This window comes from Quercus suber, unplaced genomic scaffold (assembly GCF_002906115.3).
Source record: "Quercus suber isolate HL8 unplaced genomic scaffold, Cork oak 2.0 scaffold_65, whole genome shotgun sequence".
In the NCBI taxonomy this organism is placed as follows: Eukaryota; Viridiplantae; Streptophyta; class Magnoliopsida; order Fagales; family Fagaceae; genus Quercus; species Quercus suber.
The window spans coordinates 14,754-27,122 of record NW_027069530.1 but is presented as its reverse complement, the minus strand read 5'-3'; the positions used below and the strand labels follow the sequence as shown (position 1 = coordinate 27,122).

The 12,369-nt window shown below is 32.2% G+C and overlaps 1 protein-coding gene across 1 annotated transcript; it reads right to left on the bottom strand.

Moving 5' to 3' along the window:
* Positions 1-4,003: 4,003 nt before the first annotated feature.
* On the bottom strand, positions 4,004-11,970 carry LOC112023811 (pentatricopeptide repeat-containing protein At2g35130-like). The gene is made up of 5 exons (XM_065772882.1): positions 11,726-11,970; positions 10,117-10,262; positions 8,872-9,077; positions 6,338-6,462; positions 4,004-4,948 (listed from the first exon to the last, which is right to left on the bottom strand). The coding sequence occupies exons 1-5, from the start codon at positions 11,928-11,930 to the stop codon at positions 4,365-4,367; spliced, it is 1,266 nt and encodes a 421-aa protein (XP_065628954.1). The 5' UTR covers positions 11,931-11,970; the 3' UTR covers positions 4,004-4,364.
* Between the last annotated feature and the right edge of the window lie 399 nt (positions 11,971-12,369).

The following is a 12,369-nucleotide window of genomic DNA, read 5'->3' as shown; positions in this document are numbered from 1 at the left end:
AACAAGTATCATTATTTTCTTCAATGATAAACGTGAAAGCAAAACTTTTTTGACATTTTACCCTAGAAAACTTAAAAAGTCCAGAAGAAAATCTTTTGGTAACATTTTATTTTATATCTTTCGACCTTTGACAATCAGATTCTATTTTTATTCCCATAAATCAATTAATATTAATATTAATATTAATGTTGAGAATATTCTAAGATTGTGTTTGATGCTCTTTTGGGTTTATATAACCCGCCTATAATTGTGTCCAATATTTTGACTAATGTAGTCCATCAACTTCGGGATGTTAGATCAGCCGAAGTCTCCCATGTGAAGCAACAAAACAACAGGCCTGCACATTTTTTGACTAAGCATACCAAAGAAGTAGCCAACTTTGATAATTATGTAACCCGGATAGAGGAAAATTCATCGCTGATTGAGTCCGTTATTTCTTATGAAATAATGAATTTATCTTCTTTTTAATAAAGTTGCAAGTTTTTATTTTATATATATATATATATATATGTATTATATATTAATATTAATGTTTAGCAGAAGGTTCAATGGAAACATGAGTGAAGAACAAGACTAGTAGCGTCTTTTGAGAAGGATTAAAGTATAGAAGAAGAGTTCATTGAATCTAGTGACCTGATTTTCCAACCATATCCATTCATGGAAACAAACAAAAACTTAATATTAAATTTTACCATGTTTACAAGTTACAAGCTATATATGCGCCTCGCAAGTGTAACTTAAAGTGTATATATATTTCCAGCGGCGTCTTTTTATTTTTTATTTCTTTTTAACATAATTTTTTTTTTAGATAGAAGACATAGGGAATGGGGAAGGAGGGAGTAAAAAGACAAAATTTACAACCCTAGCACTTATAAAATGGTCTAACCTTTATAAGACTTACATAATTTTATTGTTAATGTTATTATACATCTACTTTTTATTTAATAATAAGTGACAGGCTAAAAAAAATAGATAAGAAATTAGGGGATAACCCAAAATCACTAACTTATAATCCTATGTGTATGCATGGATACATTTAAAACTAAACATATATACTACATTATAATTCATACATAACTTAAATACTATTGATGATTACTTTTCTTAATTCTTGAAAAAGTATTGTAATAATATTTTTTCATAAAATATGCAAATTATTCATTCTTGTTTATTTCATTTCATAAGAAACAAATATTTTACACTAAATTTATTTTGTGGGCATTTTCCAAATATAAGACATAAACAACCAATTTTTAGAATATGGTCGTATGCTTTATTATTATTAATATTGAAATTTATATCCGTGTAAACAAAATCCTATTTCAATTATCTTTCAATAGCCACAAGTAATGGCTTAANGGTCAGAGGTTATGCTAGGGCTCACGACAACACTAGTAGCTCCACAGCTGAGTTATGGGCTCTCCGTGATGGCCTTGAAATTGCAATAGAGTTTGGTCTAAACAACCTCATTGTTGAGATGGACGCCTTAAGCATTGTTTCTGCTCATGAATAATAATAAGGCAAATCTTTTAATGGAACCTTTGTTATCTGATTGCAAGAAGCTGCTAGATGCCATCCCAACAAGAAGGTGGTGCACACATACCGTAAGGCTAATCAGTGTGCAGACATGCTGGCAAGATTCGGGGGGAGCTCCATTCTAATTTTGTTGTTTTTTGTATCCACCGCCTGTGGTGGCTGACCTCCTCCTTGTTGATAAGGAGGCTTCTTTTTGTAATAAACTTGTTCCTGTGTAGTTTTTAATGTTAAGTTCTGGTTTACCAAAAAAAGGCTTTATTCTAAATTTAGTTTCTACAAATATTGAATCATGCTGAACCTAAATAGTATTTTCATAGCGGGTTAAGTATAGTTTTTTTTTTTTTTTTTTTTTTGAGAGAGAGTTTCAACTTCTGGCGTTCGCTCCTGATGATAGTTTTTTATCATCAGACCAAGATACCAATCAGTTTTTGGTGTAGGTGGAGGTTAAGTATAGTTTATAACAAAGAGTTATGATGCTTGATGAAAGGGTGTGACACATTTGGTGCAAAAGTGCGACTCTTGAAGAGGAGTTACAACTTTAGGTTGTAACTATAAGGATGAATGCAAGCATCAAACGTTCTAAAAAAATGCTATTTTGATACATAAAAAAGTTACTTTATTTATTTTAATACACCACTTTATAATACATCCTAAATCACATTTTTTTTCGAAGTCCCAATGGTCAAACAAGAGAGAGAGACTTTGAGTAAATGTCCAACTGGTCAGTTAGTGACAGAAGAGAGAGAAAAGTTTGAATAATATATATATATATATATATTTATAGCACATTTTTCCACACAGTTCTTGGAACATTATTGTAGCAAATGCCATATTTATTTAGCATTTGACACATCTCATGAAAGTGATTTTTTGTGTTTGGTAGGCTAAATACTAAAAATTTAGTATCCAATGCTCTAACCTTTCATGAAATGATGGATTACTATAAATAGCACATTACACATTGTTGTTAGATAATCAATTTTTAGTGGTATTTTCAAGAACAATACATAAGAAAATATCCCTCTCTCTGTCTTTTCCACAATATCTATTTGTGCATTTAGATTGCAAATATTGTGTGTTTTGTTTTTGTAACAAACACCACAGTATAATAAAGAAAACCTAACAAGTTGCTTGAATAACAATGAATGTACTAGCTTGTAACCTTGTGCCGCTGTGCGATGTATAGAAAATTTTGTGAAGAGTATATGTATATAATTAATATGTAATTGATAATATTAATAAATGAATATTTAAACAAGAAAATTTGTAGAAAAGAGTAAATGTAGTATTTGATTACTTTAATAAGAACTTTCAAAGGTGATGTTGCAAAAAATTCAAAGAAAAAATATAATGGACCCTCAAAAAAAAAAATATATATATATATATATATAATGTGTTGTGTACATGAATTTTATTGGTTGCTTTGAGGGAACCAAAGCTTCTTAATTTAAAAAATTGACTTTTTCGAGGGAGTCCAGACCTCCAAAATAAAATCTCTCAAAAATAATATTTTTTAGCTTGTTTATTATTAAATATCAATCCATGTCCTTCTCCAAAAAAAAAAAAAAAATCAATCCATATAATTTTTGGCCTTACAAGATAAAGCTAATATTTAAAAGATTTTGTTAATAAATTCCCTAAGGGCAATGGTTAAGGTGCATTAAATATTTAATTAAATAATTTTTTATACAATTTTCAAAAAATAAAAGTTAAACTGTTTAGAATTTGTGCATGCAAGCTAATGAATCATTAACAAGTGTATTTTTTTTCTTTGAAAAATGTGCATTACAGCTCATAATTGAGCATTTATTAATCTTTAACTTGTGCCCTTTAGGGCACTTGTTAACAAGTCTTATATTTAAATTCAAAAGAAACTTAAGCTTTATCAACTACAATTCAAAACTAAAAATAAAAAACTAATCTAACAATTTATCCCACCATATCAATTTACCCAAACTAATAACAAAAACAAAATTTTAAAATGATAAAAAGACATAAGATAAAAAACACATACCATCAACTGCTTCCATTGAATAAATTAATTGATCCAGATCCTATAAACAACACTGCTTTTGAATCAGCCTTCTCAAGTCCAATCCATTATAATCATTTACGGGTTCTAACCAGGGAGCATGCAAATTCTAAAAACGCATAGTTTCTCCCTCAAAAATTACTTGTCTTCCATTTCACTAGTAGATTATGATAGTATAACTTGACTTTCTAAACCTATGGAACAAATTAAAATAAACTAGAAATTGGAAAAGGAAGAATGAGTGATCCATACATATTTAATGATTATATTATGAGGTTGCTTTCATAATACATTCTTCATCAAAACTCAAAAGCACCATATAGAAGAGTTCCTAGATCCTATAAGTTCAATGATTCTATTCTATTGGTATTTTAATAAGGTTTTTAGTCAACTATATATCTCCTATAAAATAATGAAAACTTAGGTTTGCCTTAATTCAGCATAAAATCCAGTAGTATAAAATATTTGGGACTTGCTCTGTCATGATGCAGCAAAAATAGTTGTAAGTTACAAATTAAGCTGAAAGAGTTCGTCTTAACCTACAAAACAGAAAGGCTGTTTCAAGAACTATATCCTCTACACTCTACAGTAAAGCAATACAAGAATGCAATGTTGATTGCTATCTAACAGCAGTATTTAACAACTAGAAAGGTCTTTACAGCTTTTAACTTTATGTGGTTATCTAAATGGAAACTTTCACTGAAATAAAAATAGATGGCCATAATGTATGGGGAACCTGTTGGCTACAGAACTGTAATACCTATTTCTTTGATCTAAACCTAAAAGCAAGCATCCATCAAAGAGGCAAAGCAGTTTTCATGTTCTTGTGAATTGTTCTGATTACAGTAGTAGCCTGCTCAATCTGTTCTTGGCTTGAACATGACGAGAGGAGTACTTTAGCAGTGCCTCCATCAGGATAACAACCAGAATCAATCATTTCTTCAAAAATTTCAAAGCACCTTTTGTATAGTTTCTTTCTTGAATATGCTCCAAGCCGAGAAGTCCAAGTAATCACATCAGGTTTCAAACTCTTTGTGGGAAGTGACTGAAAAAGCTCTTCCATTCTGTCCAAAAACCCTGCACGTCCGTATACATTTATTAAGATGTTATATGTGCTGATATCAGGTACATATGGTCCTTTATCCATTGCAGCTAAAACTTCCTCCATCTTTCCAAATTGGCCTAACCGGCCATACAGGTTCATCATGCTGTTAAACACAAACGTGTCAGGTTCAAGCCCGGATTTTTGCATTTGGTTCACAATGTCTTCACATTTAGCCACATTGCCAGTTCTGGAGTAGGCGGATAAAAGTAGCATGTGGGATTTCATGGTTGGACTTATCCCTAGTCGCACCATCTCTTCAAATACAGCTTGTGCATCTAAACGGATAGAAAGAGGAGTTATTTAAACAGGGACAAATAAACATGATGGAAGGATGAGAATGCTAAGGCAAGTATAGCATAAGAAACATATCAGCACTGAATGAAATAGGCTTTGGTCAGAAAGGTGAAGTTGTCATTAAGCAGTTACTTGTTTTAACTTCATCTTAACTCCATCTGCAGTGCTCATAAATTATAACTAAAATGTGGGAAATTTGGACAGGAATGGAACAATATGTAAGTAGAATTATAGGCAAGAATGTTAAGTGGTAAAACAGAACACCTTGGCAGTTAGATGTTAGAAATTGTCTTAGATGCAACATTTTTTAATCTTCTAGCCTCTCTAATTAGTAATCCCCTAACATCCCTCCCTACCCACTCACTTTTTCTTTTTCTTTTTTCATCTCTTTGTATGTCATTAGATCCCAAGTCTTTGGTATGATGCCAAAAGACTTAACCAGCTATTATAGTAAAGATTCTACTGTAAGGGTTTTGTATATTTTCTCATAAGACAGCCTAAACATGTATTTGAGTTAGCAGAGTAAAAGAGGTTTGTGACATCCAAAATGTCCCATGACAATGGAATCAGTTCATCATCTTTACGTCATAATTCCTTTATGAATATTCAAATGAGCTACAAAATGCAGAACAAAGTAATAATAAAATAAAAATGAAAAATTAACCATCAAAACAATTTATTTTTATAATTTTATTTCGTGCCCCCAAAATATGCAGCATTTCTTCTGCATACGATTGTCCAAATACTGCAATATTCAATCCTTATATTATAATTATATACTAGTAAAAACAAAGTCAACAAAAAGAACAACTCCATCTATGGAAATAAAAGCATGTACTGAGTTTTTACACTAGGTATATATTTTCATTTCTTGGTAGTTAGTTAATTTTGTTGGATATATTTATGGATCATATAATGGTCAAATATAAAATAATATAATGTTAAAAAGAATAAAATAGCATACTGTCAATGAGAATTCAAATTAAGTAGTTTTTTTTTTTTTTTTCAAAAAGGTGTCTATTGGTCTATAAATAGAGATACAAAAAGAGAGTTTAAGGCTTTTCTTTTTCCTCTCATATTGTTTTACTTTCTTATTTGTTACTTTTAAGAAGACAACTGTTTAGTCAAATGTGCAAAATTAATTGTTCTTGTGTTAGGCATTGTATCCTAGAGGTAGTAGTTAGATCTATCTGCTTTCATAAATTATAAATAAAAAAGGAAAGTCAGATTAGATTATGACAGATCTTAATAAGTATTGAGGACAGATATCATAGATATTGGCAACAACCCACAAGCATGCAAATTGATTTTTGGCAGTTAATCTAGGTAAACAATAAATGCTGATCAATTTCTTAATATTCAGTATTTACCCTCATGAAGACCAGCTCTCCCATATGCATCTACCATGATATTGAATGAAGCTCTATCTGGTTCACACCCCATGTGCTGCATGAGTGAAAAGATTTCGACTGCCCCATAAGGAAAACCTGCACGACTGGTGGAAGAAAGAAAGTCAAAGAAATTTATGTGCACCTCAAAACTATTTCTAGGAAATTTTACTTTAACGGCAGCTATAGCAATTTCTATTTGTCCATTCTAGAGCAAGGATGAAAACATATGGTTTGAGCATTTCCAACTGCCTTCTTCTATCATTGGAATGAGCCAAAAAGGCAATACATGATCCTTTTTTGGAAAACGTTTTCCACAGTTATCTCCAGTTAACCCTTTGAAACACCGTTTCCAGACAATTTGGAACACTATTTTCTGACTAAAGTGAATTACAAGATTAGCTGGCCATTAGGCTCCCTAAAGAAATTATAGTCAACAAATTTTTTCATTAATGGATTTGATGCATTTCACATAGCATATAAATTAGTCTATTTCTTTTTTATCACAAAATGTTTAGAATAGTCCTTTTTTAAAATTAAAATAAAAAACCTCTGGTGAATTTTACAGAAAGAACATCACACACCAAAATGTCTGATTTGGGCCAATAATTTCCTTATGAATCTTCCTATTTGATTGTGTCTCCCTATGTCACATCTTAAAGAAAATTGTTTTACTTACTCATAATGAAGGCCACTTGGTCCCAACCAAGTATTGCATCAATCTTTCACATTTCTTAATCTGCATTTCAGCGTAAAAGTAGTATGATTGTCCATGTTCCAATTCTCATTATAACGTTACAGTAACAACAGTACCAACTACCAACTGTTATTCCAATCTGTGTATGCCTGGTATGCCATCCATCTTTGGATAGCTATTATTCTCAAAAGCTCAATAGCCCACATATCCTCCTAGACCATCAGAACAACATTGCCAAGTGCCGCATATCCTACTAGACCATCAGAGCAACATTGCCAAGTGCCACATACTCATCAACTCGTGTGTCTTTCTAGTTTTCCTTCATAATGGACCTTCTTGGTCTTAGTTGTAGTCTCAGATATGCTGCAACCCTCTCAATAAAACAATTTTTAGTTTTGATTTTTTTTTTTTTTTTAAATTTTTGGGTTCCACAATAGTTCAAGAAAGATGAGTAACCTCACTGAAGCATTTAATGACACCACGTTGGACCACACACCTTACCTGTAACAGCAGCACAAAAAGCTACAGAGAGCCAATTGTTTCTAAACTCTTAGTTTCTTTATCTCACATGTTTTTTGAAATTCAAGATGCTACCCTCACTGCAGCTTAAATCTAGATTTTAATTTAAAATTGGTAAAACTTCTATTGATGTTCTTATAATTAAAAATTAACTTTTTATCAAATTTCTACTTTTGATTAAGATTCTTATATTGAATCCTTCCCATGGAGCTTCATCATTAAAGTTTTCAAACTGGGAATCCAAAGGCTATCTTTATTCACTCCATTCCACGTTTTACTCCACCAATAGTGGAGAAATGCAGGTTCCTATCACACCTTGGCATTTTGAAATTAGGTCATTCATACTCCAAGGTTCACCTCGTTAGGTATATATGTACATGACCGGACAAATTTTTACTGAAATCTTGGATATCAATAGAGTCACTAGCTTTATATGGCTAAAAATAAAATAGGTCCTTTTATGTCTCATTGTCTTCTAGCATGCCATTAAATCTTATACAATCTGAAGGGTGGGGCCCTAAGTTACATTGATTGTCATTTCATGCCCACAGTATGTTAATGACTTCAGTAGATGCACATAGTTGGATAATTTAATGTCCCCAACAGGGCATGTTATTAGGGAGTGGGTCAACAATATATATCAAGTTCAATTCAAACTTACAATTCTCCTCAAATGCAATCTTGCCCAAGATCCTCAACATGATGGGGGCATTACATATGCAAAATAGAAGGATTTACCAGAGGGATTCCAAGGATTTGAACTGAAGACCTCAAAGGCAAATAGGCTTTGATATCTTATAACAACTAGGAGAACATTTCTAGAAATTTCAAATCATAGAAACTGAGCCAAACATGTTTATGAAGCTTGATACACTCTTAATGCACCTTTTATCCTTTAAATCTAAGTTGGATGCATTAGTATATGCAACGTTGTCATGGCACAATTTGCAATTATGACCTCCTTTCCAACTAATTACTACCACTCTAGTGATCAAAAGTCATATTGATTACACCCTTTTTCCATCACTAAACTTTCTCTATGGCTCTGCAATAATAAAGACAAAGATTCCAAACTTAACTCCCAACTAAGCCAAAGTTAAAAATAAAAAATAAATAATAATAATAATAATAATAATAAATTGTTCCCCATTTGCCACAACACTTCTAAACAACCAAACCAAATAATTAATGATTTTGATATATTATTAAAAATATATCCTTCATAATAAAAAACCCAATAACTATAGTAAAATAATTGAAAGTCACATATTTGTGGAACATCAAGTTAAAAGATATTTACCTGTAAGCCTCCATGAGGGCATTATAAGCATACACATCTGGCTCATGTCCAGCTTCTTGCAGCTGCTCAAATATTTCTTCTGCTTTCTCACAATTTCCCTCTCTAGCAAATGCATTCACCAAAGCAGTATATGTGCAGATATTAGGTTTACACTTTTGACTTCTCATTTCATCGAACACCTTCAGGGCCATATAGGATTTATTTGCCTGCATAAACATCATTTTGAGGAGGGAAAACACCGATAAAAAAATTAGAGAAAACACTGGAAGTAAGTTATTTCAATTGGAGATTGTCTGGATTGATTTCCAATGACAACCTCAATTGAAAGGATTGGGAGGAATACAAGCAAAGTATTTAGAAGGTAATGCATACATTACTATAATAAGGTATGATATTTGATTAAGTTAACAAAATGGTGGAATATGCTTCCTATATAAAACAGAGAGAGACAAATCCACTTCAACCATTTTAAGCACTCTTCTTCTGTTAAACATGCTCATAAGTAAAGAACCAAAGCAAACAAAAAAAGTATCTCACTAAAGAAATTTTCATTTTGAATCAAAAACAGTGGGATGACCAAATAATATTTTAAAGTTAAAATGGAAAATTCTTCATATAACAAAATCCAATATACATGGATCATTATAGTTGGCACTAGTAGCCTCCCAAATAGAATGGTGCAATCATTCTAGTTATGTTACTTGAGTGTTAATTCTTACGGAATGAGTTTCCCTTGCAGGTTGAAGGAGTTACAGCTTGGACAAGTTGAAACTGAACTGGTCTAGGTCCAGCCAGACCAGTTCAATCACTTTCATTTAGTAAATGTGGTCAATGGAACTTGCACAAAGGTAGTACCCAACCTAGATTCTAACCCAAGCTTGAGTTGAGCAACTCAACCCATGCTAGGATCATGTTTTCTTTTGGTGGCTTCATTTGTACCAAACCCAAAGCAGATGCAACCTAATACCAGGTGTCTTCCCTAAGTTATTGACAACATTGACGACATTCTCTAAAGAATCTGAAGCATCACTTTCCCTATTAGGGTAGTCAACATTAAATACCAAAACACATTTCAATTTGAGTCAAAATATGTATTTGAAAACTTGATACTTCACCGTCCAATCAAACTGAATTGAGGGAAACAGCATCTAGGGTGATAAAGAATATCAAAAAATGTAAGAGATTAGAATTGATGATGAATAAATACTTATAAAAAAAAATGACGATGAGTAAAATTGAAAACACCTTTCCATATAAGTTGATCAACAATGTGTAAGTATCAACAGTTGGTTCACAGCAATCTTTCTTCATTCTTTGGAAGATCTCTTCCGCTTTTTGAGGGTTTCCTCCCTTCATTAATCCATCAATAAAAGCATTGTAGACAACAGCACCTGAATACATTTAAAGATATTTCTGCATAAATTCACATTCTATATAGTCTAGGTGTAAGCATATCAATTGCGTCCATTGAAAACAGCAAAATATAATCTAATATGTTCAAATAAATTACCCAGGAGTCAGCACCTAATTGCAAAAGAAAGTGAGTAAATCAAGTAAACATACAACAGGATGACGTGATTCGGCAGTGTGCCTAGCCAGCATAAGATCGCAATTATTCTCTAACATGATCTCTCAAAACCCATAAAGGAATGTCTATGATTTTTAACTAAACCAAATCAATGTCCCCTGCATACAAATGCCTAAAAGACATGGCATGAAGTAGTTAAACTCTCTTATGACAATGATATTACCTCTATTAATTAAGCTTTGTCAAAAAGGAGAAAGCCCTGCCCCCAAGCAACTCGACTCAACAAATTGAGTTGAAAAACTTGAAGGTAGGGCACAAGTATACAGTACACCCTTGGTGAACAGATATACTTTTTTTGACGAGAGAATAGGTATACCGTACACAAGACATAATTCACAAGAATCACTCCCATATCTTAGCATACACTTTTGGAGTCACTGGTTAGATCTACTCATGAAAATGGAAGGTCTAATAACAGGGAGTTCACTTAGCAGAACTATTCTCAAAGAAAAGTGACCACCTTGTATATTTTGTAATGTAGCCATACATTTCAATGGAATTTTGCCCCTTTCCATGCAATAAAGGCATTGGGCATACTTCTTAATCTCTCATTGTTACTAATTTTAGCAATTTACTATAACTCAAGAAGGACATAAAAATTTAAAGAGAAGGAACTTTTTAATCTTTCTTTTTGAGTGTACGGGAACTCTTGGTCACCCTATACTGATGGTCAACCTTTAATTCCAGAGTAACAAGCCAGGTCCAATGGGTGATAAAGTTACTACTAGTCATAGTCTCAAAATCAAGCGGTTTAAATCTTGTAATAATGTACTTCTTGGCCTTTTGGCTAATATGAATAGTAGTTGTAATATTCATGACTGAAATTCCATTAAGAATTTTAGGTTTTTTTCTTCTACATGTATAGGGTATCCACCAAAAATATTATTTATTTAGTATTAAGATTACAACTGTTAAACATACATCAAACAAATATTTTGAGCACCCAATACACTGATATGATGTTAAACAACTTTACTGAATAGTTTTGATTAGAAACAACAAGCATATTCAAGTATCAGTGCACCACCAATTAGATTTAAATTGGACATGATATTCCTAAGGAATTTCAGAGATTTTAAGGATATTTACTCCTTTTGAGTTATTTTATAGTTGAAGTAGTTATGGTACAAGGTTTTTGTATGCATAGTTATTAAATATATTGATTATGAACTCATTAATTAAATTCTCAAAGTTCTTGACAATTTACAACACCATCTCTCCTAAAAAATAAACAGCTATAACCTATAAGTCAATACAAAAACATACCTGGGGGAAGACCATATTTTCGCATTTCAGAAAATACAGCTTCAGCTTTCCCTAGTAGCCCCGATTTGCAGTAGGCCTTTAGAAGAAGGGCATAAGTGTCTTCAGTGGGGATGCACCGGTTTTCAATAAGTTCTAAATATGCAGATTCTGCATCCTTACACAGTGATTTCTGCCCATAAGCATCTATAAGCAAATTGTAGCACATTACATCTGGTTTGAAGGAGCTCTTGTGCAAGATCCATTCACATATCTGAACATGAGTTAATTATTTTAAAGTTAAAAATGTCAATGAACAAGTCGAATGTCATTTAATGTAATTTAGCTATGGATAGGAAGAAACAGAAAGGGCATGCCCAGTTGTATTATGACAATTGAATTGCTAAAATTTTATTTCATGTGGTATCTTATGTCTTACGTAAGTATTCAGTTGGAGAAACATGAAGATTTTAATGTGGATTTAGCTTGACAATACCCACCTAGAATAAAGAGCTAAGAGAAATCAACTAAAATGACACAGTTCTGAACTTGAAAGAAATATTATCAACTTGTTTCTGTATCAGTTTGAAGAATGGAAATACTTTGGCTTTTAAAATTCAACCACATCCAAACCGAGAGAGAGAGAGGGAGGGGGGGGGGGGGGGGAG

Coding starts and splice junctions, on each gene's coding strand:
- LOC112023811 (XM_065772882.1), bottom strand. CDS start 11,930: ATGTGCTACAATTTGCTTATAGATGCTTATGGGCAGAAATCACTGTGT. Junction 10,263..11,725: donor AAAATATGGTCTTCCCCCAG/GTATGTTTTTGT, acceptor AAATGTATTCAG/GTGCTGTTGTCTACAATGCT. Junction 9,078..10,116: donor TGATCAACTTATATGGAAAG/GTGTTTTCAATT, acceptor ATGTTTATGCAG/GCAAATAAATCCTATATGGC.